At 41.8% G+C, this 27,960-nt stretch overlaps 1 protein-coding gene across 8 annotated transcripts in view; it reads right to left on the reverse strand.

Annotated features, from left to right (window-relative positions):
* The window catches only part of vav2 (vav 2 guanine nucleotide exchange factor), a 228,463-nt gene that overhangs the window by 3,291 nt on the left and 197,212 nt on the right, over positions 1-27,960 (reverse strand). For 2 of the 8 annotated variants that reach the window (XM_037117175.1, XM_037117177.1), the window contains 20 exons: positions 26,417-26,516; positions 23,976-24,071; positions 18,763-18,831; positions 18,463-18,549; positions 17,087-17,175; positions 16,421-16,553; positions 15,998-16,012; positions 15,565-15,674; positions 15,208-15,309; positions 12,813-12,901; positions 11,788-11,801; positions 11,585-11,603; positions 10,386-10,513; positions 9,031-9,102; positions 8,804-8,865; positions 8,393-8,509; positions 7,739-7,826; positions 7,491-7,614; positions 3,220-3,306; positions 2,571-2,725 (listed from right to left, as the gene is read on the reverse strand). In XM_037117175.1, coding sequence (XP_036973070.1) covers positions 2,571-2,725; positions 3,220-3,306; positions 7,491-7,614; positions 7,739-7,826; positions 8,393-8,509; positions 8,804-8,865; positions 9,031-9,102; positions 10,386-10,513; positions 11,585-11,603; positions 11,788-11,801; positions 12,813-12,901; positions 15,208-15,309; positions 15,565-15,674; positions 15,998-16,012; positions 16,421-16,553; positions 17,087-17,175; positions 18,463-18,549; positions 18,763-18,831; positions 23,976-24,071; positions 26,417-26,516 — 1,756 coding nt within the window. The remainder of the gene's footprint in view (positions 1-2,570; positions 2,726-3,219; positions 3,307-7,490; positions 7,615-7,738; positions 7,827-8,392; positions 8,510-8,803; positions 8,866-9,030; positions 9,103-10,385; positions 10,514-11,584; positions 11,604-11,787; positions 11,802-12,812; positions 12,902-15,207; positions 15,310-15,564; positions 15,675-15,997; positions 16,013-16,420; positions 16,554-17,086; positions 17,176-18,462; positions 18,550-18,762; positions 18,832-23,975; positions 24,072-26,416; positions 26,517-27,960) is intronic. The other 6 variants (XM_037117179.1, XM_037117180.1, XM_037117176.1 and 3 more) reach the window with 5 other exon arrangements.

Below are 27,960 nucleotides of genomic sequence, written 5' to 3' on the forward strand. Positions count from 1 at the left end.
TTACTTCGTGTCTGAAAAGTGAGCGAGTGGTAAACTAATGGAGATGGGACTCCCTGAGAACGTGGGCCAGGACAGGCGTGGTTCGGCGTGACGCTGCAGGGTGCGTTTCTGAGAGCTCCGTGCCGCCTCTGAGTTTTCCACGACGGAGGGTGAGTGACACACGTTATGAGACGAGTTCATTGGATGCAAGTCAAGTAAGACAGCACAAAGAATGCTATTCATGTCTTCCTATAATCTGTGAATGTGCCAACCTTGAGACCTCAAAATTATGAAGGCTTCTGAAGATGTGGTGAAGCGCCCTCTCTGCACTACTTTCTGTGCGCATGGAAACAGATATTCTGCCACGTGAGCCGGTTTGGTCTATGCATCTACTGATATTATGCATACTAATGGAGTGGATGAGTGGATTTTTATTGTTGGACATAATTTATTCCATCTAAATGTCAATATATTTTAGTACTACTCAGGTGTGTGTACTTTCCAATCTGCAGGGAAGTCTAGTCGCTGTTGCGGCCATGCCAGCAGCACATGGAACAAAATCATGCATCTTCTTAAATCAACAATTACCAACTCTGTGAGGTGTCTCTGAGCTTTAATCCTGTGGTTAAGTCTGCATAAGATAAGACTTTCACACAACACTGACTGGCTTTAAAAGGATATGTAATTATAGAGCTTTTTCATTTTTTTTTATTTGAACAATCATAAGAAATTACTGTAAAAGTGGAATAAATGCACTTTCATCCATGTCGTTATGAAAAATAATGCACTCATCGACGCCTGCATGTTGTTTCAGTAGCTGTTTGCCGAAGCACTGACAGCACAAACCACCTCCCTTCATTTCTTTGAGGTGTATTTTTTTTACATCGTTCCAGTCAACCCACTCCTGTTTCATTATGATTATACCTGAGTTATAATCTCGATATATGGTAATGATCCATTTGCAATGAGCAGGTAAATATTTGTATGTGTTTATTTACTGTATGTTTTTTGGTGGGCATGGGAGCAGGGGAGCTTTAGCCCGTGAATGTGTGATAACATTTGTCTTATTTTGTTTAAAGGGACACTATGTTGTTTTGAAGTGAAACTCAAAATTGTATTATTTAGAATATTAAAAAGACAATAATACAGATATATTCATTTTTTTCTTTTGCTGTCCTGACAATAAGGTCCCCAGATTACTGTTTGAAGCTAGAAAGTTGGCAGGGTCCGCCACATATAAACAGAGTCAAACAGTATGAAATTGTGTTGTCCTTTAGAGTCAGTTTCTTTACTCAGAAGAACAGTTTGTTTGTTTTGTTTAGTTCAGGCACTAACAGATTTCTCTCGTCTGATTAAAATCAGAACATCAGCACCTTTAATGTGCTGCATTTTATGTCTGTTTGTGTTAGGACCCTCTCTAACCCTAAAAATAAATTGACTAACACTGCTGCATCAAAGTGACCCCATCCCTCCCCACCAACAAGAGAGTTAATGGGGAAAAAAAGGCCAAACTGAGACCCCCAGTTACACCTGATGCTGTATCTGGATAATGGGATCTGGTCGTCGGGGAGTTACACTGTTACACTGCATTGTGATTGCGACTGAACAACAAACACAGTGGGGCCCAGGTCAAGGGAAGCGCTGCTGCTCTGTTGGGTTTCTTTGTAGCTTTTTCTCTGGGTCACTGAGTCAAGTGACCTTCCATCTGGCTGGGGGGACATTTTTCTAATTATGGATCCAAACTGTACCGAGTGCATTTCCACCTGACTGAGACATGATAACGACGCAAACCACAGCACTTCCAGATGTTTGAGTTGCACTGATGCTTGCACGTGATCTCATGCACTTACATAAAGCAGTCTCTTCTTTTAGTAACATATCTGCGCATATTTACTACCTCAACACGGAAAGCCAACATGATTATATGTGCAGTGGTAGGCACGCAGATGAATTTGCTGAGACAGGGTCTCCCAGTGTCAGTAATGTATGACGATGTAATTTAAAACTTAGTTCATTAAAGGTCCCTGATGACGTAAAAGCAAGCTGCGATAATAAAGTCAAAAATTAGACAGCTGTGGGGCCTCGACACCAGACTGCACGCCCCGGTTTAGCACAATGGTTAAGTGGATGCACTCACTCCGGATCCACGGCATCACATTAACACTGTCAAGTTTATAACCTAATGTAGAACATCCCCAGAATAAAAAGCTGACATCACATTCAGTTTTACTGCCTGCCTTTTGAACTGGCACTTTTCCCAGCAGGCAGGCTTTTACCTCCTCCTCCTCTCTCAACCTCCTTTTTTTTTTTTTTTTAAGGAGTGCTTTCAATATCAGTGGTTCAATTGTTAAATTCACCAACACCATTGCCCGCAAGAGCCCACATCAGTGGTGCACTTCTGAAAGTGAAGAGCCCTGATTTCGGGGCTGTTTTGTCTTCCGCGCGCAATGGACTTAATGAAACCAGAAGTGGGATCTGTTTCTAATCAAGTGGAAAACACTTCCAATCTGCATATCTAATCTGAGATCTTTTATTGCCCCTGGGCAGTTTTTCTCACCCACAAATGAACAGACTCTTCAGATATTACTCACTCGTCCGTTGGCCTCTCCTTTCCACCAGCCCTGGTCCCCGCCGATCTTGCTGTAGATTTTGACGATGTCCCCTTCTCGCAGTGACAGCTCTCTCATGTCCCGTGCCGCAAAGTTATACCTGGCCACCGCTGTGCTGACCACCCGGGGTGTAAACACTGCGGAAATGGAATACAATGGGGGCTCAATCCCTTCACACTGTCAGAATGAGAACGGCTCATTTCACACGCAGGCCTGTATATAATATAATACGTAAAGACATTCATCACCAGCATTAAGGAGGATGTTATACTGGAAATGGTGGTAATAGCTAGATGTAAAGAATGAATGAGGCAGAGGTCAGTTGAGTGTTCAGCATGCCACAGTGCAGTCTCACAATGAAAAATTAGCATGTTGGAAGAGGGCAAGTCGTTTCATCGCGAGGGAGGAAATTGGTTTTCTTTCCTTGATTTAATGAGGAACCGCCGTCATGGGAAGAGCTGAAATGTTCCCACTAATGAAAAGCGCACCGCGGAGAAGAAGAAAACGAGGTCGCGAGCGCAGAGGCTTGTTATGAAATTGCAGGGTCGATGAGGTGAGGTGATGACAACAGTAGCGAGAGAAAAGAGTGAGAGAGAGAGCGAGAGAGAGAGAGAGAAAAAAAAAGGAGTACCTGACCAAAAGGGAGCTGAGCTCTGAGAGGAGAAGTTGAGGCCCTGCGGACTGAGGAAGGAGAAGTTGTAGGAGGCGCAGGTGGCTGCTGAGAGGAGACGACAAAGAGAAAAGAAGGAAGAAATAAAGCTGGAAAACATTTTGGAGGAGCTTGCATGCAGAGCAGGAGGCAAAGAAGCAGTTTTTTTTTGTTTTTTTTTAAAGGAGTGCCTGTGCTTTGTCTCTTAAAGACAGGGTTCTCTTTTCAGAATATTTAAACGTAATAATTTTGTTGTCATCATTTGACACATTAATGGTGTGACTGAAAACAACAATTTGTTATTTTTCTAAAAAAAAAAAAAGTGTACTCGAGGTGCCTTCTCGAACACTGAATTCAAGGTCTTTTTGAGCACTTTTCGGGGTCCAGTTCCCTCGAATTCAATTACCCAACAGGTCGTTGCTTGTGACACGGATCAAAGTAACGCTGAGAATTTTTATAACGAGAACAAGCAGGCCTTGCAGAAGCTCACAGACACTGAGGGGGAGATTCGCATTCATGTGTGAGCACCTCTCGAGTCACAGCAATGGGAAAAAACGAGTACGAATGTAGAGAAAGTCGTCGATGTAGTCACGTAAAGGTTAAACATTTCAACATTTCATATAAATCTAAGTCACCTCAAGGATTAATGGCTCGTCATGTTAAATCATAACAACTAACAGCTAATCAACTTCATAGGAACATTAATTGTAGCCTAATACATTTCTTTTAGATGTTTATATAGCATTACAAATACATTTATTAAGTATGATTAACTTACCTATTTTGTCATTGTTAGCATACAAAGCTTTTTATTGCTTAATGCAAGGGGCACTATGTCGTTTCTGAGAAGAAATTCAAGCATAAGACATTAGTTACTGGTACTTACAATCTGAATGAGGTAATACTATATTAACTATTGATATATGTGTCTCTTCATTCCATAACTGAATAAAGGTCCTCAGAACACTGTATGAAGTGAGAAAGGTGGCAGGGTCCGCCAAATGGAAACATAGTATGAAACTGTGTCGTCCTTTAAGGCCAGCTTGTTTATTAAGTTTGTTTACACATTAAAAAAATAAATAAATAAAAATCTGTCGATGAACACCTTTCTCCTCTGACTGAAATGTCTTTCCCAAAACTACATAGTGCACCTTTAAGACTAAACCACAGACCAGTTAAAATGCACCTTCTCCCAGTTAACTTTACATTTGCAGCAACTGGATCAGATGATCGGAACAATGTCTTATAAAGGTTAATAAATCCATTCATATACGAGTTCTTAAGATCACCAAAATTGGCTTTTGCTGGGTTAGGTTTGGACATCCTCTACCACACTTAGCAATGTTTTCAAGCAGTGCTCATAAAAGTCTTATAAGTAAATAAATAAATAAAATAAAATAAATATAAATGTTTTTGTGATGCTGTTATTTAAAACTTTAGTCTTTTATTCAGTGTTAGTAAGCATCTTATAATAGCCTGATTATTACCTATCAACTCATCTGATTACAAGGCGCTCAATACAAAGACTTACCAAAGAGTCTCTTGTTTTAATAGAGTCAATCATTACTTTTTCATATATTGTTCAAAGAAGCTCACTGCTTTAGAATGAAAACAAAACTGTGGAACATCACATAGACTGACAAAATTATGACCAACTGTGTGAAACTGACATGTATTTGTCTATCTTAATATTTTTGCACAATTGTGTCCAGCCTCCCAGAGAACATTTGCCTGGACTGTCACTACATCACCATACTGTCAGTACAGTACCTTTGAGAGCAGAAAGCCTTGTTTTTTATAATGAGCGAGAGAAGGCGATGTCATTGGTCATGGCTTTCACCGCCCTTGAACAAATCCAATGAAAGCATAGCGCATGACCATAGATGCGTCCTTATTATAATAAGTCCTTCCTAATCCCACCACTGTTACAGAAATACAAAAGAGACCGAAAGAGCGAGTGCTCATCATCATCAGTAAAGACTCAATTTGTTCCATTCGTTGCCTTTGTCAGAACAATACAGAGGGGAAACAATCACGCTGTAGTGGCCAGTTAGAACAAAGGCAGACTGAATGTAGGACAGTGGCCAGTGCAAGGCCACAGCCAGTATTGATGCAGTCTGATGGGCAGAGATGGCTGCCAATTCACACAGCCAGTCCACAGATCTCTGACTTCGCTGACAAACTCTTCCTCTTTGTCTTTATCTACTTCACACGGCTAGCCTCCGTTTCTGCCCCGTTCCCCTCCGGGCTTCCTTTTCTCCCTCTCTGTGTGAGTCAGGAGAGTCAGTGGCCCGGGGAGGAGGGAAGACAAAGACGGAGGGAGGGAGTCTGCCTCATTTATTTTACCTGTCTCTGAATCCACAGCCGAGATGCCAAGAGATCGAATCTGTAAGCTGTACCTGAGCATTATAATGGCTCTCCAGTCAAATTAGTATTGTCATAATCATTTACAGAAGCAGGCAGATACGTAAGTGGACATACAACGTGCTATTTAGTTGTCGAGCCAATTATCTATCCACTCATTGTCCAATGCGTATCCAGGTCTGGCTCACGATGGCAGCGGGTTAACCAAGGAAGCCCATACATCTTTCTTCCTAACGATATCCTTCAGCTTTTCCCGGGGTAATCAACGTCGTCCCAGGCCAAATGGGTGTGTAATTTCTCCGGCGTGCTCCGGCTCTGCCCAGTGGTCTCGGCCCAGCTGAACATGCGATGTGTCCAGCAAGAATCTGAAACAGATGCCTGAACCAACACGACTGACTTCTTATGATGCAGAGGAGGAGCAGTTCAGCTCAGAGCTCCTTCCAGCTGTCTGAGCTCCTCACCCCATCGCTTTTGCCCACCTCTGTCTGTGATTTAATTCTTTTGGGCATTTCCTAAAGTTCATGGCCACAGGTGAGAGTTGCAGCCGAGATCAACTCATAAATATAAAGAGATTCTGTAACCTTTACGGAGCAAATAATTTATCTCACTCAGAATAGGAAGAACGGGGCCCTCGCCTAGAGCCCGGTCCAAGAGAAAGGTTCAATGACGAGTACTTGGTGGCCGGGCCAACACCAATAGGGGCCTGATCCCTTTTAGTGTAAAGACACAATATCGGACTGCCACCTTGTGGCTCACCACTTGCAAGCCTGGACTTAAGGGTTGGCTGTGTTGGATCAAAACAGGGGCTGTGTCTTTGCTGCAGCAGCCCAGGATTTGAAACCGACCAGTGACCCTTTGCTGCTTGTCATCCCTCCTCTCTCTCTCTCACCCCATTTCCGGTGACTCTTAAGCTGTCCTGTCAAATAAAGCCATGGGAGGCCAAACAATAACAACAAAACACAAATCCCCCCCCCCCCCCCCACCACCACCACCACCACCACCAGACAGACAACAGTTCAGTCACAGTAGATCAAAAAATATTATATTCCAGCACACACCAGAGTGGATCGACACTATTTCTTTATCAGTGAGAGTGAACTACGTGTTTCGGCTGCAGCTTCGCCAGATAGCAAGGGTTCAGTCCCTTCACCTCCACCTCCTCCACATATGAACATCAACTATTCTGTTGAAATGATCTTCCAGCCACCTAGACCTATAGGTCATCACACAACATAAGACAACACACAACAACTAAAACCTCCAACACAGTACATGGTAGTGGTTACTTGTGGTGAGCTGTTTCCCCCTAATCTGTGTTCCGTTTGTTTGGTACGTGCACATGAAGAATCAGTCCTGACACGATTCCACTGATCAAAAAGTGAGTTGTGCTGCAGTGCGCAAGCAAAGACAAAGGAAGAAGACAGCAAGCCGGTAAACAATGCCGGATTTTCAGGCGGATGGAAATGTCTTCTTCAAGGTTACACAAAATTGGTTTTGGTGATTAACACAGAATGTCAGCGTAACTTTTCTTTGTTCACAGGAATACTCCACAGAGGCCCTTTCCTTTTCAGTGCCGTCGAGGCTGGAAGTGAATCTATTGTTCGTGAAACAAAATTGCATCATCAAAGTGAGAAAAGAAGCATGGGAATCGGACTCTTCTGACGAAATGCTGGTCAACTCTCCCCCTTAATGATTCCCATTGATCAACTGACCTTACCTGGTTGCTCATTACTGCCGAAAATGTACAGTATCTACATGGGCGGGCTGTGACTTTGCATCGGGTGATATTTGACATCGCATCCCATTCTTACTTTGCGTCTGTGGCTCAGGCTCACCGGTCAAGGTCAAAGTTTACTCCTGGGAAAAGGAGGAACATTTGGAAGTCTTACCTGGTGAGCGTGTGCTGGCCCGGGTTAGCGAGCGTTCTCTCGACTTGTAGGGGTATCTTAATGTGGTATCTAACAACTTGAAGCTTTCTTTCAGCGAATGGGCCTGGTAGTACTCCACCAGTTCCTGTCGTATCAAACAGTACAGAAGGACAGGAAATGTGACCATCTGGTTAGTTGCTGTTTATTTTCACACCGACATCAAGCTACACAGGAGATATTCGCGTTTGGGAGTAGAACATATGACTCACTAAGAGACTCTCGAACTTCTTGGCCTCGGTGATGTGGATCCAGCTGTCTTTCTCGATGACTTTGATGTGTTTTACCTCATCGTTGAATCTGTGGAGAAGAGAAGAGTTTTTCACAACTGTAATTCGTCTGAAAACATTTTGTACATAGCTGTTACTTGTTGTTGTGCCTTCGTTCTCATGTGCCTGTTGGCTAATGTTTCCAGCTGCTATCGGTGTAAAATATTTAGTCGTATACCTGAAGGACTAATGAACCAAAATAAAGTTAAAGCCGTCCGTCTGCGGGACTTAAATTATTTGTCTGGTCCCAACAGTCCCTTCGCACCTGTCTGACAGACCCGAGGACAAGTCTGAAAAAGCCTTTCTCCCTGTAAGTCACTGTATGGCAGCTCCAGGAAGAGCTCAAACATTACTTCTCTGCTGGATGCATTTTCTCAGAGGAAATGTACACATACACACACACACACACACACACAAAAAAAAAAAAAACAGGATTAGAAAAAAAGCAATTACAGAGCAGGTAATTAGCCGGAGCTAAAAGATGCAAGGGAAAAGAGCTGACTGGGGCACCCCGTGAGAATTTTTATTTCACATGAGGTGCGGATAAAAACCGTCCCTTGAGATTTTCCTTCTCCCGCAAGATGAGAAAACACTCACTTGATGCTGATGGCAAACCGCTCTGCCTCAGCTGTCCTCTCTCTGATAAGGTAGGTCCCGCTGCTGTGGGATTTTAAGAGGTTGTCGGCCTGCTGGCGCTCCATGTTCCCTGCAAACCTGCGGGGGGAAGGGGGGGTGCAGAGGGGGAAGGTCGTGACCTCCGAATCAAAAGTTCCATAATCGGCTTTACAAATGATTTGACACCAAACAGTCGTGTCCCGATTGATCCTTTGGATGCGGTCACATTTGGGGTTAGTAAGCTTTACATTGAGCAAGAGGGTGATGTTAATGGTATACTGGCGTTAACATTAATAGATCTAATTAAAGGACAGTCATGATAGCGTACGGTGTACAGGGCCTTGTATACGTATATGGATATATCATTTTTCCTTCGGAAATTAAAGATCTTACCAAGGATATCCATAGTAGTCTGCTTCCCTGGATGACTGTCGGCTGGATAATGACTGGAAGGGCTGTCACGAATTACAGACAGTGCATATTAAATAACTTATCAATAGAGTACAGCATTAGGGTAAACAGGACTGCTCTGATATGTCCTCAGAATTCACACATATAATTTAATGATTCCCTTCAAATGCATTCCTTAGTGTACATGTACACTATACAGGGTGACTTACCTTTGGGTCCAAATAAGGTTTGACACACGAGCTGGGGAAGAAGCCACTCTTTTGCGTTTGTATCAGTTTCCCCTGCAAGGAGAGAGCAAGCCACGATTACTTGCGCTGCAGTTCAAATACCGGGGCGAATAAAAGTGCTTTACTTAAGACAAACAGATGGATTAGAGCATTTGAAAACACAATGAGAAGGATATTAAAATCAATTGAGTAGTGTCAGTGTACTAAGAGTGTAATCGATAATTGCGCTAAGTTTAAATTGGAAAAGCTAGCCTGATAAAATAAGCTGAAGGTATGAGTCAGCAGCGAGTGTCAAAAGTGCCCAGAGCCATAAGGTGTTACAGCTCCTGTCATCCAGGTTAATACACTGTAGAGCCCCCAGGTTTGTAGGTACAGTTCATCGATCTTTAACTGAGACAGGGTTAATGCCGTTATGCCGAAAGATGCATAGAAGTTTCCAGCTTGCTCAAAGATGTCAGAATAATTGTCGTTGCAGCATCGTCTGTGAATCTCAAATTCAGAAAACCCTGCATGCACAAGCGTGTGACGGGTTGCATTGGAAGGCGCAACTTATAAGAATCCCATGAGTGGGGAAGCTGGTGCTGAGAAAGCGATAGAAGTACAAGAGCACGCTGGAGTTTCAACTTCAGAATCTCAAGAATCACATGTTTACTGCCTGAGAATGATGAGACATGACGAGGAAGTGAAATCCAGTTCTGCCGGAAGACAACTACCATCTCATTATATCATACAAAATCTTTTTTTTTTTTTATATATATGTTCTCTTGCATCTGTTAACAACAACAACAACAACCCCAAACCCGTCACCCTAACCCTAAGGTAACAAAAATCCGTGTCAAATCTAGTTTGTTTAATCCGGACAAAAACTGAATTGTAAGAACAACAAGTTGTGGCTTTCTGGGGTGTTTTGTGCCAGACTATTTCTTGGCCTTGCCACTGACTTTCTGGAGTCTCAGCTGCTTGCCTGGCAACCTCATGTCGATTGCGAGACTCCAGGAAGTCACTGCACCCTGCCAAGAGAAAACATTGGTTTTTGTATGGATTACACAAACAAAACGGTAATTAGTTGGCTTTGGAGGGGCTGGTAGTCGGATTCTGTTACATTTGGACCGAACCAGCGTGGCCTGTAAGAGCTGTAGCTCTTTTCATACACAACCAGCAGGGTGAAAAGGGTTCACTCTGCATAGATGTGGTCGCTGTTAATTTAAAAGTCCATGATGTGTTTCAAATCCAATTAAATGAAGTCTCAGTTCGCCGGGTTGCAGATTCAACAACAACACCTTCGCACTTTCATGTATCAAAGTAAGACACAGTTTCAGATAGATGTGGTCGACTACCTCCCACCACGTCGTGTCAGGATCTCCCTTCAGCAGCTCAATAAAATCTCCCGTTTGAAAACAGAGCGGCGTCTTCCCCGCAGCCGCTGGTGTGCCGTGGTAGTTCCTCACTGCCACCATCTTGGGACCTGGAAACATAATCAGGCATTTGAAGTGAGTGCTAATAGAGGTGAGCAGCAGTAACAGTTGGGCTGGATAAAAGAAGGTCTGCTCTTGGGTTTCATGTGTAACATAGTGATTCGGGCTGATAAGGGCAGGACTGTTTTTGCATTGAAGTCTTGCCCGCTGAGTGATTCAGTGGTCTTAGAAACACACAATAAAAGCACAACATCCTGGGTTTTAAATCTGGGGCAGGATCTTTGCTGCATGGTATCCGTTTCTCTATCCACTTTGAAGTATTGTATGAGGCAAAGATGCCAGAAATTCTAAAGGAAATGTGACCGAGAGAAACTGTACTTCAAACTGTAGATCATTCCCTTCAAACTGAACTCTGTGTATATGATTATGAAGTTATTTTATAATCGTGTAGTACCTTTATACACAGATAGTTAACAAAAAATAAAGGGAATCCAACACTAAGTGTCTCAGTAAGGTGTTTAGCCACCATATGCTACCAGAACCACTTAATTGCGCAAAAGCATTGATTCTGAGGAGCTCTACTGGAGAGATGAAACACAGTTTTGTCCAAAGTTTTTCCCCTTATTTCCTGTTTTGGCGAGTGCCGTCAAACAAATCGGTCCTAAATCTCCCAATTTGGTTGAGATCTGGTAACTTGGAAAACCCTTGCATGTGATTCAAATCATGCTCTCCCTTATTATCACTGAAACTCTCATCCTGGAAGAGACCACTAGCATTGCATTGTTCATCACAGAATAAAGATCACTCAGAAGAATTCTGCACTGATTTGAAGTGACCCTTCCCTCTAAGAGGACACGTGGACCACAGAGCCGCTGTCTGTCATGTTGCCCTTGGATTTATCACTCGTCTGTATACACAGTGCGCAGTGCCACCCACTCTACATGGTTGATTATGTTGTTGTAATTCATGTGAAGCAGTGTCCTCCACTAGATGGCACTAGAGAGCCATGGTGCTCAGTAAGAGCTTATTCCACAACAAACTTGTTACATGACAGCTGCCAGAGTATCCAGCTCAGTGTGAAGCGTTCTCCATCGTGCTCAGGTGACGGGAGGAGTTCTTACCTGATGACATCCCAGGTTCCTGTCAAAGAAACGAGCAATTGATCATCAATAAAGCTACATTTACTTACAACATCACTATGAGGGTAAAACTGCAATTAAATAATACAAATATGATGATAATGATGATGGTGATGATGATGATGATGATGACGATGATGATGATGATACTGCGAGTACATTGAACTAGTAGAGGATCTACTTACCAAGTCAAGCGGATCTGAAACAAGACAAAATGAACAGAGCATTATTGATCAGCTGAACACTGAGTACGACAATTCTCACAATGTTTAACGTCCACAAGATCTATGTAGAATGCAAACACATTTTCTCCCTAGTGCCCGGTCCCATTCATTATTCATCAATCCCCCTTATCTGGCAACATTTTATAATAACCATCATTAATACACTGTAAATGTACAGTTAATTACACTTTAGTTAACAGTTGTTTCACTGTTAACAAACTGAAATGTTGCATAAATCCTGTATTAAGCAGTTTTAACGGTTTAATAACATCAGTTGCAACTTCATAATTCTTGTCCAAATAATATTTACAGATGAACTACACAGTATTTATTAACCGTTTTCACACCGACTAAATCCAGTATTAAGGTACAATTTTAACTACAGAACCATAACATGACCGCAGTTTGAGAAAACAGGCGTACGATTTTATGCATTTATGTTGAGTTAATGCGTGGTCCTCCTTCAAGGTGTAGTGAACAGGAAGAAAAAAAAAAACATTCATTAAATTTAGTTTTGTAGATGTTTGTTGACTTCCTTTGTTGCTGTGGATAACTGGATCATTTACATCTTTAGGCCTCTAAGATGGATAGAAGAACACATAGAACTGATCACTGAGTCACAAGTAAGCATTACTTTGTTTTAAAGGGTTACAAGCCAAAAACTTAAGATACAAGGTGTCTAATAATGGGGGCTTGAACCTTACAGGACTCACTGGCTATATTTCTGGTGGATAAAGTGACCTACAAGCAGTGCGTTGTTCAGTGACTACTTGAACATTTTACAGATCATTATTTATTTCATCAAAACAAGACCAAAAAAAAAACAACAAAAAAACAATGCCCTCACATCACAGTGTCATAACAATCAATGAGGCCTGTAACAGTGAACTCTGTATCATTAATCAATTCTGCTCTGCCCTGATATCGACTCCTCACAAGTCAACCTGAATCAGGAGTTCTGCTCGAAGATTAGAGGGAACACCTACTGATTTTACAGATGGTGATGACTTCCAGACACTCTTTGTGTGCTCCTGTTCCACAGCGAGAGCAGTAGTAGCCCTGATAGAAGATGCCCCTGGAGAACACACACAAAAACACACACACACACACACACACACATTAGTAAAGCAAACAGGAAGCGTCTCAGACACAAATGAATGTGACAGTAAAAAACACAAGCGGAGCTGCTGCTTGTTGCTGTAAGCCTGCGATGGTGGTTACATATGCTCAATCCTTTCCACTCTGCAATGTTTTTAAAATCACAACATCAGCTCACTCTGTTAAAGACCATGTCCTCCGGAACTGTATTTATTGCAGATACTCTAACACTGCCCACGTAGCACACTGCCATGTTAAATAGCTAAGTGCCATAAATCACGATGGGATCTGCTGGGGCCGCAGCAGTAATTAGCATCTAGCAGGGAGTGAGAACGTCGGTCCCCACTTCCACTGGCTCTGCGAATTTAGGTCAGCCAAGCCTTGAAATTTGTGGGTCAACACACAGAGTGGAGTTTAGCCTGCTGACTGTTACAGAGGTCAAAGTGGTGATTCTGTGACACTGGTTATCCCTGCCGCAGTCCGGCAGCGCTCTCACATGGGAGGAGGCCGCTCTCAGCAATGCAGTGGGCGGTGCTGGGAAGGGGAATGGTTAAAAATATCATTCGTCTGCCTCAGTCACACTTAGCAGAATCTTTTTTTTTTTTTTTTTTTTTTTTCCAAAGACCAGCCTTGCACTGATGAGGGGCTACGTTAGCCAAAAAACATATTCCCTCTGTGATTTACGCCTGTTTGTTTATTTGCTCACCAAATGTGGCTGAATTTCACTTCTGCACTTCAATATGAGTTGTGTTACATTTAACACTATATTGGCTAAGAACGTACAGTGCTCACTGCTATATCACTGTTAGATCATAGCGTAGTATCGCACATTTTTTCTGCTGCCTTACACTCCACCACAGGTCTCAGGGATGTGTAGTCTCACTGCGGCACATTTATGCGGCGGCAGTAGATACAAATGGCTTTTTAGGATAGCATTTTATGGGGTTAGGGTTAGTTAATTAGGGCTAGGCAATGAAAAACTTGTGATATATCCAATTAAATTGCCAGACAGTACATTAAAGGGACAGTTGACCCTAAAATCAGAAGAAAATAAAATAAAATTTGGGTGGTGTTTATCCGTCTTAATTATTTTGGTGTGAGTTCTGGAGATATCGGCTGTAAAGATGTCTGTCCACTAGATGGAACTTGGCTTGTGTTGCTAAAAGCGGCATGAAGAACTCTGCTGCTGGTGGTGGTCTCCTACTGCTGATCTGATTGGCTGGCCCATGATAGACGGCGATCGAAAGTTAGTCTGTCCGATCATCTGCCCTCTTCCAAACAGTTTCTCGCTGCACTTTTCCAGATAGTTCTGTGTTACAAACCATCTGGCACGGTAGGTTAGCAACCGAAACAATCTAAATGGATGAATAGTGCTATAGGTAAGGGGTGCAACATGTATTTTTGATTTTGGCATGAATTGACTCTTTAAAGGTGCTAGTTGTAAGAAAACTGGATTTTTGAGTCTCATACCAACTTCTCACAGGTTGGCCACCATCCCAAAGTGTCTTTGAGGCATTGGGAGCTAGACTAAAAATACATTTCACTATCAAATAGGGTCTTTAAGTAGACATAATTATGGCATCTTTTTTGGTTTTGTATGAATCAGGTACCAGTGAACTACTTAAAGGTTCATACCAGGGATTAAATTGTAGGTACTTTATTTAATTTATTGTTCCTTTCCTTAAAATGTCCAGCTGTTCCTCCTTTGTTCCCATTAGTCTTGCTCTTTTCCACTTTACGTATATCTAAGTGGAAGTAGGAGCCGTAAAGTATTTTATTAGTGCTTGATTCACACAGTGAAATCACAGCCTAATCCACAGGTTGTGTTATAAAACGCTGTCATATGAAAGCTTGAGGTTTCACCCCTGAACTGCACAAAACTCTCTCCTCTCACTAAATCACTTTTCTGCAGCTTTCAATCTAATCACAGTATTCACCTGCAGAGATGTTGGCAGGCAGATTTACCCACTTCACTTTGAGTAACATTTTCAAAGCAGGACTGTACAAGTATTTTTACATTCCTGTACTGCTAGATTAATGATCAGACTGCTGCAGTATCTTTGTAGAAATGTTAAATAACCCGTGTCTGGGTGCATAAAATCTCTTATTACACACCCGACATACAAGTGTCTACTGAGATAGTGAAAATAACACTGAAAAAGAAATGTCTTTTACTGCCGAATATTTTTGGATACTTGATCGTCCTTTGAAAGTCTATGAGGAGATGCATTCATTATTCAGTGTGGAATATGAGCGCGCTGTTATACACATCAGGGCCGTTACCTCAGGAGCATCTTGCAGGCTCGACAGTTGGTGTTCTTATCGAATGTGTGCATTTGGAAGTTATGCTGATTGGCCGTGGCTCTCTCTGGCTTGATGTTGGACCTGGAAGCAAATAATAATGAATGAGAGGCGCTGATTGGACAAAGGCAGGCTGTTTTTGTCATGGAGTAATTTGATTTTTCTGGCATTCTATTCACTGGATTAGTGAAAAAAACATACGTTCCCATCTGGTTATTTTATCGACAGACAACTTTCCGATTAAATTTACCAGAAATCTCACAAATCAAACTGTACAATCTAAAATGACATATACCATGACGGAAGGTGCTACTCATGTCGCCAACCCTTCATACTCACATGGCCATGTCAAACTGCTCCATCCACTTCCTTTTTGTCTCCTCAGTTTTACAAAAGAACTGGAAGCCCTGCTTCCCTTGCAGGTGGATCAGGTAGAAACCATAAGACCACTAGAGAGAAGAAGTGAGTGAGGAACAGATGGCAGAGAGATATGCGGATGGCAATGGCAGACATAGGCAGAGAAGCTTGTGACGCCTGCATTTTTGAATAAATATATGTACTAAAACTTCAAACAAATATGATCAATTTTCAATTTAGAACTAAGATTTGCTCCACATGCTTTAGCGATGCATTTGATCAAAAAGCCGGAGGGCGAGTCACAGAGTCTGTTGGGTGCACGTGCAATCACGGCATGACGCCCCAAAAAGCACCACTACCAAAAATAAGTCTGTGTGAGACGATGAGTTAAATAAAGGATTTCACTTGAGCTTACCATTTTTCCACTTGACTGGTAAGCATGCAAAAAGAAAGACACCAGAGAAAGACCCAGTTACACATGCAAACATGGACGGACACATGCAGATTAAAAAAAATAAATAAAAATAAGCCATGTTAGATCAGCGGTGCAATGCACTGCAGCACGTTTTCATGAATCCTAAATGACCTTCATTGCATTTACATGGTCTTCCAAGCATGGGCGAGCAAAAATGCATATCTGACACTTCGATGCATTACTCATAAGTTCCATATCTGAAATTACCATCAACAAGGTCCTTGAGCACAAGGGCGCCATTTGCACTGATTACACATGATGTTTCATCACCTGCACCAAGCAACGCTGCCTTTTTACAAAGATCTCACTGCCTAGGAAATGATTCTGCTGCCTATCCTTTCAAAGTAAAAGGGTGATTCTTACCTTTTTCATGTCTCTGTTGTTCATGGGGTCGTCCGACATTTTATATGACTGCAGTTCAATAATCTCTTTGAGCTCATAGCTATAGCCCTTCCTCTTGCAGACAATGACCACTTTATCAAACAGGAATATATACCTGAAGACATACACACACGTTCATTGTTAATAAGCATACATAAGAATACTAATGATGGCATAGAGAGGCGAAGTCCCGTCCCTTCCAGTTTGCCAGATAGAACTTTAGTTTGGAAAAAAAAGTAGAAACAAACAAAATCATTTATGATCCTGTTTCAAATTGAGATAATCTACATATATGTTTGTCAATGAAAAAGATAATTTTGCATTCAAGAAAGTCACAGTTTGTTGTGAAGATTGCAAAAACCACATTCAGTTTTGTGTAAAACCACATGTGAACTACATCGTCTCTCTCAATATATGTCATCAAGTAAACACTGAAACCAAATTTTAAGAAATTCCTTCAATATGTTTTTCACATTTCATGTACAGATGCTTAAAAAATATTTGTCTCTCACCATTCACTACCATACATATTTTTTCAACAACAAGGTCCTATGGTGGGTCACTGGAGGGGGCCTGACTTCGCCTACTTATTGGATGACTTCAATTGTCATTTCCATTGGGAAGTTTTTCTGTAGAGTTTGGACTCACCGGTCCTGTTTCGTTCGGTTGACGATGGAGCAAACCTTCAGCTCTCCGTCTATCTTTGGCCTCCCGTACTCCTCCAGTTTCACCTGCTGCTTAGGTCACAAGGACATCGCAGAACATCAATCCACTGCATACTATAACTTCTAAATGTTATAAATAATTCAGCTACACTTGAATTTTAGTGTGATCCAAGTGTGTGTGTGTATATATATATATATATATATATATATATATATATATATATATATATATATATATATATATATATAGACACACACACACACACACACACACACACACAAAATTAGAGGGATGAGGAGGAATGAGAGTGGAGGTAAAGTCCGACAAAGAGAAAATGAGAGTGGTGTGAGAACCATCAGTCTGGAATGTACTCTACAAAGCTTGTCTTGCTCGTGCTCTGCAGGACTAAATGATTTATAGGGGACAGTATGAAAGCAGAGTATGATGACAGGTGCTGGAAGCAAAAGATGCCAGTGTTCTTAGCAGAAGGAAGAAAACACGGACATTTTAAACAATGGGTTAGTGCTCTGTGATGCTCTGTAACTAATCACACTGACAAACTTTCAATTCCAGCTTGGTGATAACATTAGTGCCGGTGTATGCAGAAACCCAACTTCTACAGAGGTGTCAAATCTAGCACTGTAAAAGACAAGAGAAGCTGGAAAATTGGATTATAAGTGATTCAAGGTTAACAAAAAATGTGTTTGTTTTATCTTATTTACTGTGGTACTATGGTAGTGTGATGGTGTTACATTTAAGTGCTGGGAGTCAATTCCTGATCCAAAAAGTGAAAGTCAGAAGTAAAACTGCTACTATAACATTAAAGCAAGAGGCTGACATTCTAGGGAGAGATAAGAAACCAGTACCACTCTCATATCTCAAATTAGGATTCCCTTGGTCATTAGACAGTGGCCCAGGCAGTTAGCAGTTAGCCATGCTGCTAATACTTTTTTTTGTGATAGCAGCGCCAACATTAATACCAGAGGGAAATGCTAGGAAGAGGGAATTCTGGAAATAAAGCAGGGAATTCTGCTTTAAGAGATTCTGGTGTTTTTTTTGTTTTTTACTTTTTGACAGAGCTAGGTTAGCCGTATGAAATCTTAGCCTAACTAAGCTAGCCAGCCAGCTAGCTGCTGATTTACACTGGTTAGTTTACATGCGAGTGGTGTCAAACTTCTCATCAAACTCTTGTCAAGAAAGCAAATGAGTGATGAGCCTTGGCTTCTAAAATGTGTGTTTGGATAGCCAAAGACAAAGACAAAGACTTTTAGACATTTCTTAAGTCAATTGTAAAAAAAAAAGAAAGAAAAAAAGAAAAAAACTCTTGATGAAAGAGAAGTGGTGCTCACAATACTTACAAGATTTTCTATTGAACTTTGGAATTCGCTGATTTTCTTCAGTGTTTCATTGTCCCTCTTGACTTCATTGATGTACATGGCCAGGTCCTAGGAGACAAGGGCAAGCATTTTTTCAGGCTTTAGACGGGAAATCTTTCTGACATCTGTCATATCATTGTAGATTTACAGTCCTTAGAGCCACAGTAGCTGTAGGAATCGCATTTACACAGCCTTGGCTTTGGGCATTCTGGAGATGTTATGTAATATTCTTTTTAAAGCTCGCTCACGAACATGCAATAGCGCACAATGTGTAACACAGACCTGCATAGCCTCCAGAGCCTCCTTGAGTTGTTGTCTCTCTGGTCTGTCAGTTGAGTGACTCAAAAGTTCCTGTGGAGGAAGATTATTACAATTATTAGAAAAAAAAAGAAAAAAAAAAAGATGAGATCTCTTTAACTAACGCTAGCTTCATCAGAAAAGATATAAACAACTTTAGACACAGACCCACAGTATGCTTAATTGAAATGTATGATCCTATAATGTGAGTGGGTTGATGATGTGACTGAGAATAAGTTTCAGCCGAGCACCATCGACAACAACGTAAATGAAAATAAAAGAACAGGAGGAAGCCGCAGAGATTGCTTACTAGCCGCCAGGTCTGCCTGTTCTTTATGGTAACAAGATAATGGTAAACGTGTTGTCCCCCGCAAATCATGTTGCCCTTCACATCGCCAATCAATAACAAATATATTACACTGTTTTGATCTGTGATTGTCTGCATCCTCCAGTGGCTCATCGAGGTGATTTATAGAACACTGTGGAGCCGTGGTGAGACAAAGTGCATTCCGCGATAAAGAGAGAAGCAAAGCTTGTTAATCGTTTTTTGGGTAAACACAAATGAAACTGTGACAGCCTCTAACCAGATGGCAAAATTAATCAGTAGTGTTCTAAGAATCATATTGTGACGCATAACGTTTTATTGCTACCACAGTTGCTGGTTGGAACTGGAAAATCTAAAAGGAATTCAGCCAGTTCTTAATGGCAATCATTACACATGTGCTTTTGGCTGCCATGATCAATCAGAATGTCAGCCTTGATGACGGTATTTTCCCCTGCATTACAGTTCCTCTTACTTGGCAGGGTCACCAGAGGCCCCTCACACTGAGGATACTATCCCCCTCATGTCTTCTACTCATGTAGCTTGAACAGTCATTAGAGCGGAGACAAGGACATTATCCCTCAGTGGCGTAACTACAAGCTGTCCCCATTAGACAAAAACAACCATATGGGGTGACCATGCAAGCAGCTTGTTCCCACCAACATATACGTTTCTTCTTAGGCAGTACTTTGGTGGCCATAGAAATATTAGGTCAGCAAAGGAGGAAGTCAGGTGAGATGGTAAAAGACTGACAAGTCCATTTTGCTCAGATTATTGAGTAAAAATCACACAAGAGATTGTTGTTTGCTGAGTCGAGTGTGAAACCAAAAGTTCATCTGGTTGGATTTTATCATACTAACGTAGTGACCTTACATTGCATACAGTTGCAGAAGTGTTAGTGCCTAAACCTTCTGAAGCACTTTAAGTTCCTAAACCTACACCAAGTAATGTTACTAACCAAACAGCATGTCAGATAAGCCTGCTGCTGGACGTTGCTGTGGGAACAGTGATTTGGGTTTTGGGTGTCACTCGCATTGAGCTATTGAATTATTTTGTCAAGAGGAAATGTTGCACAACCAGGAAGGATTGTTCAATTTTTTGGGCCCCATTTCACCTTAATTGAATTTACTTTTATCCAAGTGACCTGCTGACTCAGCAGACCTTTTCAATACCCTGCTCTGTTACTTTCACAGGAGCGAGAGCAGCCACAGTGACAACATGCTGCAGCACAGCCCATAAACTCAACTTTATAAGATATGAGCAAAGGGGTTTATAAAAAACACTGCAAATTCATCAAATATTCAAACCCTGCTCGAGGAGAATTACTTATGAGATGACTTTGCTGAATTCACTTTACTCAGAGTGCAGCTACAGTACATAAAAGATGAAGAGAGCAGAGCATTCACACCATGACTGAACAGGGAAACAGTGCCGTGATGATATCTATTGAAAATCGACTGAGGATGTGCCCTTAGTCATGACTGGACACACACACACACACGCACATACACACACACACACACACACACACACATACACACACACACACACACACACACACACACACACACACACACACACACACACACACACTCACAAACAGGACTTGTCAGTCTGAAGCTCCCCTAGGCCACAGCATACAACAGTGTTTCACCGCAAAGCTGTGGGAAGCAGTGAAATGGGGTGCGTTTAATCTGATCAGTGCACGGTTGATTTGACCTCAATGCCTTGCTGAGAGTCCTGCAGGGGGGTTCGAATCAAACTGATAGAGAAGTCGCAGCGGCCTCTGTGTAGTCCTGCAATCACCTGACGCAAACACTCGCCTCCATCCCAGTCCATTACGCACCGCATCATGAACTCATATGCTCATCCATAATTGAGATGCAAAGTCAATTAATCATGGGGAATATTACTGTGGCCAGCTTGTTTTATACATGAACGCCAGGAGGGTGGCTCCAGGGAGGAAATGTTGGCTGCGATATGAGTGGTCAGACATCGTGCTTAAATACATTTGCATATCAGGTCAGTCTGCATCAGCGCATGAATGATTATCGCTACCAGTAGCTTATTAATGCTTACCGATAGTTCAAAACACCTAAGGAATTGAGCTGGAAACATACAAGCGTGCATGTTTGAGAGGCAGAAATCCTATAAATGTCTTACATCCTACGTTCTCATTTGATAAAATACTCAAAACGATTAGTCAGTGAAATTGTCAGATCATTTTTTACCAATAAACTGAGTGACCTGATGCAATACTAGTGGATCTATGATAGACTTGAGGTAGAATTTTAAAACTAATAAAAAAAATTTAAAAATAACCCTTCTAAAATGAGATATAGGCAAAATGCAAATTAAATAATTTAGAAGAAAGAAAACTGTTTTTCATAACTCTTTGAACCTTGAATTTGAAGTAAGAATCTAACTGTCATGCAAAACACCAGAAAGTTAGTATATATACTGCTGAGGAACACAAGGCAACAACCTTCGGCTAAATAGTTGCTTTTTATGATGAAAAGCCTTTTTGTGATAAAAGTTTCACACACAAGGCAGAGCAACAACAATGGCCACGATAAATAAAAAACAGACATGAAACAAAGCAGCCACACAGGACAAGCTGTATTAGTTTAAATGCCAAGCAGTGGTAAGTGTCACAGCAGTGACTACTTGAAGTTGCAAAGAGCAAGTAACAGTTTCCAAAAAAGGACAAAGCAGTTGGTCCCCAAATTGCTGGTGAACTGGTCACAAAAAAAACACAGGCAATTTCATGTGGTGAGGCTCAAAGCCTGGCAAGCTGTGACAGAAAAGGAGGGGAAAAAAAACAACTGTCACCAGTCAAATATCACTGACAGGAAATGACAGACTAGATGCAGGATAGTTGTTAAGCATCGGCCAAAATGACAGCAGAAATGAATCATCATCTCTATGATGAAATCTCAACAAAACAGGAGTCTCACAATGCGGCCTGCTATTCAAAGACTGCTTGAGTCTACTTCTTACAAACAAAAATGTATATTTGGTGTGTGGAGAAGAAAACCTCGACCTTTGAAAGGTCCTACAGCGTGGTTTTCCCTACATTTCGAAATGTTCACATTTTGAGGAAAAAAGCCACCAATGCTTTTAATCCAGACAGTGCTGGAATACGTGTTCGAACCCTTTATTAAGTAAACGTATTAATACAAAACAGTCAAAATATATGCTAAAAGTAAAGCATTGCAAACTGTAATTAAATAAAAGTATGCAAGCATCAAAAGAACTTAATCTACAGTAAAATGTTCCCCGTCAGTGCAGCTGTTTAAGGTTGTACTACTTTTAAAACTGTTGAGCAGTTTAATCTACAGCAGTGCATCATTATGTTTCAATCTCTGAAAGGTCAATTTCTCACGAGCTCAGAAAGACAGCCCTCTTTTCAGGTTTGTGACCACATTTTCTAAACTCACAATAGAACACTCCATCCTTCAATTTATCACACACATTCTAAATCATCTAAAAATTAAACAACAAAATCTGGCAGACAGATACAGTGTATTAAAAGTTTTCAAAAAGAAATTTGGGAAAGAAGTGGAGGTATAAAATGGCATACAATGAAAATACTGATGTGAAGCACAAGTAACTCAGATGTGTACTTACAAAGTTAGTTACATTCAACCACTGAACTGGATCTACTGTATAATACGTATGTCCTCTATTCTATGTTTAAACATCATCCTTCCAGACACAGTCTCAGGTAGAAAGTCATATCTTGTGTATTTTAAACAGAACATCTGTTCACGTAAAGTGCTGCATCTGCTTTATGGATCACAGACGGAGGCAGCTGTCTTGTTTTTGGACATTATGCTCTGAAGAGTCTGTATATTTCCCCAGGAGCGCAAGGGTCTATAAAAACCGGGGGATGGAAATTGACAATCATTGCTTTACCAATAAATCGCTGAATACGCCACTTCTGTCGGAGCTTTACAGTCCGCGGTGGAGTGGGTATAACTGAAGGACAAGTCTGAGTTGCTATCGTCATTCTTCTTTGTCACAGTGAAACTCGGCCACTGTTCAGGCACACTGACTGTGACTGCTGTGAATCTGCAGCTTCCTCCTCGAACGAGCACGCTGCAAAACTATTCAGAGCCACCTTTCAAACCTGCAATGTGAGTGTTTGATATTTAAAAAGTGGAAAGTAAAGAGTGAAAAAGCAATTTCTGTTCTGTTCAAGTGATAAATTCTTCCTAAAACCAAGGACATCTTTTTACTTTTTGCTTCTTTTTTTGTTGCTTTCTGTTCCCTTAAGCAGCGAGCTGTGTCGCTCTCTCACTGTCACCCCTCTCTAGCGTTCTCCTCCTCCTCGCCCTCGGGGAACATCTCTCTCTCCTGGCTCCCATATCGAAGGATCCGGATCGTCTTACTGTGGGCTCCGATGGATCATTGCTCTCCTATGTTTTACCATCTCCTCTCAGATCTGTGCTTTTGTAAATTTGATGCCTCTTCATTCTGATGTTTTCGTTTTTTATTGCCAATTATCTTGGATGGCCTGCACTCTTCCCTCCTCTGTGGCTCTTCTTCCACCATTTTTTCCCCCCTGCTAAAGTTTTTATTTTCTTCCCTCAGTATCCCTCGATTCCGGGGGGGTCTAAGGACAGAGGATGTTGTTCACTGAACAGATTGTAAAGCTCGCCAAAGCAACGTAATCGTGATTTTGGGCTGATTTGATTTGACATTCAAAGAGCTGTGGAGCAATCGAAGATGGATTAAATCTGTTGCGAAAGCCAATTATGGTCCTATTTAGGCTTAACTTTTCTATGATAGTTGTTTCCTTTACCTTCATGTTCTCTCTGTGGGACTAAATGTTGTCAGTATGACTGTACTGCAGTTGTGAGATGCCTCGTACCTTCAGTAGTAGGTGGTACTTCAGCACCCTCTGCATGGGAACCACCAGAAGATCCTGCAGCTTGAACTTCCCCTCCTGCACCTTCATAGTACATTCCTGTGGAACAACGACACGAGCACAAGGGCCAATTATCACGAGTTGCATGATGCCGCATTGCACAATTTCCTACTAACAAGCATCAATTCACGGCTCAATAATTCATTGTGTCTTGTTGCATCGACTGTGACCGCTTCCACACATTTCACGGGGGCATACCATTAGCCACAACGGGGCCAGTTGATTCTTCTGGGGGCACAAAAGGTCCGGTCGAGGCAGAGCCGCCCCGCGCGCTGACTGGGAAATTCTTACGACTAATGAATACATTTCTATAAACTGCACCGGCTCTGTGAGAAACTGCCTTTTGTGAGCAGCATCCTATAAGGTTCCCTCACAGCGGTTTGTGTAGGCGTCTGTATTCAATTTCTGTAACCATGCAGCGACGAGGACAGCTTATCCCTCTTTTAAAAAACAAGGACAGTACGACGCTGTTTCACCCCGTTACAAAGCTCTCCTATTTTGAGAGAAAGTATCTGTATGTCAACGACCCGGGCAGTAATCACTTCTTTCTTTTTCTTTCTTTTTTTTTTTTTGCCAACAGCCCAGGGAGCCAATCCTCTGGCCATTACTCCCACTATTACAGGGGAGTTCTTCTATAATCAGTTTAGATTCTTGTAAAGCGTCCTGGAGGAGAGAGGATGAGATATATGCAGACAAAACAGACTCCAACTATCACCCAGATTTGTCTCGTCAACAGTTGTGAAGTCAAATAAATTTAGGAAGGCAGCGACATGACAAACAGGAAGCCACTTAACTAAACTGCATGAAGGCAGCCACTACAAATCCTCTCCACGCTTAACTTATTACAATATCATAAATCAAACAGCTCTGTATTTGCAAATTACATTATCTGCCTCTCTGATTTAATCACAATCCGTCCTCAAAAATGGCACATTTAGACCACATCTATTATGTATTTAAATCATTAATTAGTCAGTGTCGTCATTTGTTTAACGGTGAAATGTGCAGTGATATTTATCTAATATTTGTTTGGTAAATTTGCATAATTGCTTATGAAGCATAGTTGCACGTCATGGTTTTAGTTTTTGGTTTGTCACTTCCTGTTTTATTTTGTAGATTCGCCCTCGCGTGTCCCTTGTGTATTAGGTCTATTTCCCTCTCTGTCACTACGCCTGCATCTCCCGCTTCTCTTGCGTTCCCCTGCATGTTCCCCCGACCCATGTATGTCGCCTGTCTTCCCGCTGTGTTCTCTGTAGCTTCTGGTTTGTTTTCAGTTTTGTATTTCTCTTTGGTTCTCTTCCTTGGACTTTCATTTGCTTGCCTTCTGTTGTTTGGCTTTTGGGACTGTGTGTATTAGCTCATCATGAAAGCTTGTTTTCTGTTACATCTTCCTGGCTGCCTCTGTGTCCGCACCATAGATGCAAACCAAAACACTGGATTTTAGAAGGCAGCAGTCGTTTCGATTTTCATTTCAACAATGTTTCTTTTGTTTTGAAACCACGCAGATCTCTACTGTGTTGCTCACTGTGACATCAGCCTTTTATTGCTGAATAGTCAGCAGTTTTTAAAACTTTTATTAGTTGCACATCTGTAGGAAACTGGTTTGTTGTTCACCTAAAAAAATATCAAAACTGACTATTATATACTATAATATCAAAGCGCACTATTATACAGTACAAGGGTCAATTCAAATAATTACATTTTAGAAGCTTGAACTGGTGAATGTTTGTCACTTTCGCACAGTGAAACAGGTAACAAGATAATCAGCTATAAAAACAGCTGCCAATAGGGGCATCATGGTAGAGCACACAGCCCATGTATGGAAGCCTGTCTGACTCTCCCTGGCTGTCCTACCAAAATAAAAGCTGAGAGCCCAAAGCTTATCTTGAAAAAATAAAAGTTGCTTAGGAATTTTCTGCTGACCAGTAAATGGTTTCAGCTCTAATGGCTGCCACACACTGATCCGAATAGGCTCATGACATGATGTCCACTTAGCTGCTTGTCATTATTATTTTTTCCTGGTGTTATGCTGCACATACCAGGAAGGGGTTGCCTGATATGAGAAATGCTTTCGTCTGTTAATACACTCGGGTAAAACAGATTATGTATTCTGTTTAATGCACTGCAACACCTTTTTTGTGAGTCGCATGGCTTTTTTCTACCATCAGGTGTTTTTCTGTGAGACAACCTCCCAGCTAAAACTGCTTAAAAGCATTCAAATGATCCCTTCAAGGGTTCCATATCACAGGATTTTTAGTTAATTATTCCCATAAACAGCCAGATGTGTGGGTTAACCTTACCTGCTCAGTCATTTGTATTCACTCTGAAACAGAAGCTACGCTGTGTTTTTCACTAAAATGCATCAGTTCCATGAAGGACATTACCTCTACTTTGATCTTGACGTCCTCTCTCGTCGCTATCAACTCATCCAGTGTCTTCTGGGCGTTCTCCATGTGGCTGCAGTACTGCCCGTAGATCAACAACCTGTTGAGGGACACAAAGCAATGAGAGCTGTTAATCTTGATTCACTGTCACAGCACGCCGTCCTGCATGGGGCACAGTGAGGAAGTGACACATTCCGACAAAGGCAAAACTGTTGGATAAATGTTTGACAAACCTACAGCTGAGACATTTTTCTGCTTCTCCTCTGCGGCGATTATGGGCGCATTTGAAGACATGTGGGCTAATGAAACCTGTTCAAAGCCTATGGTGAAAATCTAAAAATGAGAACTAATGAGGCTCTTGGTGATTTTCAAAATGTTGGAAATGTGTCACCTCTTTGTAAAAACACAGAGACAAAGGAGCTGTGAACTGATTCACGTCTTGGAGCCTCTGGGCAGCGTACGGCACAATAATGTGAAGATTGATAACACAGTTTGAGAGGTCAGCCTCAGAGTCATTTGGCACTATAGGGGGTGGATAAATTAATATGTGAATACATGTATTACAATGAGGAATATATGTGAATATCATGAATAAGTAATGACCGGATTCTGATCCCCAGGCAATATTTGGAGGGGCGGCATCTTCTTGCCAATAAACTGTAATCACAGGGCTCTAATGAACGACGCTGCTTTATATCAGCGACTTCGCAGAGCTCCTCTTATCAGCATGTGAGGGAGAAAAAAAAAAAATCTCTTAATTTCGGGCAGCGAGGATATGAGAGCTGTGTTCATTAGATATTACAATGGGACCCTGACACAGATCTGTGGGTTCAGCTGGGAGGAAGTTCAAAGTCATCTTGCCTGGAGGATGCCACTGCACGTGGCACACATTTTCATCTCGCACACTCACTGAGTCAAAGTAGGGCATTGGCACGGCTTGTACATGGCGAGACCCCCCTCCCACCCCGACTCCCCCACTGAGCTGGCACTCTGGTCTCTTAATCTGAATCTTGAGTGGGGCGAGGCGGTGCAGAGAGCTGGCGCGCTGAAGTCTAATCAAGCCTCTGATAGATCTGCGATGCAGACAAGAGCAGCACTGCAAACAAACCAACCAGGGGAGGTTTATATGACGGAGCAGTGGTGGAGCAACAGGGGATCCGTCTACAACATGATTTTTGACGTATTTTCAGTTTCAAACCGATTTTCTCTTCACGGCTTCATGCTTCCAGAATCTGTTTCCCGCTGGAGGAGGACGCAGTTCACTGTAGTTCACTGTAAAGGTCCTCTAGTGACAAGCACAGCTCCAAAATCACAGCATCACGCACAGCTTATGAACGACAACACTTTTTTTCATGATGTTATTTCAAACATCTAATTAATCTAATCTCATCTGCATGGTTGATGCTGTCATAGCTCATTGGTAAAAACACATTCACCAACATTAGGTAGGAGATGTAATTTACCTGTTGGGCCACTGACTAAAGAAAGTGACATCCTGAGTTTATCCCAAACTGGCAGTTACTCGGAGATGTCACTTTTGGGTT

Source organism: Acanthopagrus latus, chromosome 12, assembly GCF_904848185.1.
Source record: "Acanthopagrus latus isolate v.2019 chromosome 12, fAcaLat1.1, whole genome shotgun sequence".
NCBI classification, from domain to species: domain Eukaryota; kingdom Metazoa; phylum Chordata; class Actinopteri; order Spariformes; family Sparidae; genus Acanthopagrus; species Acanthopagrus latus.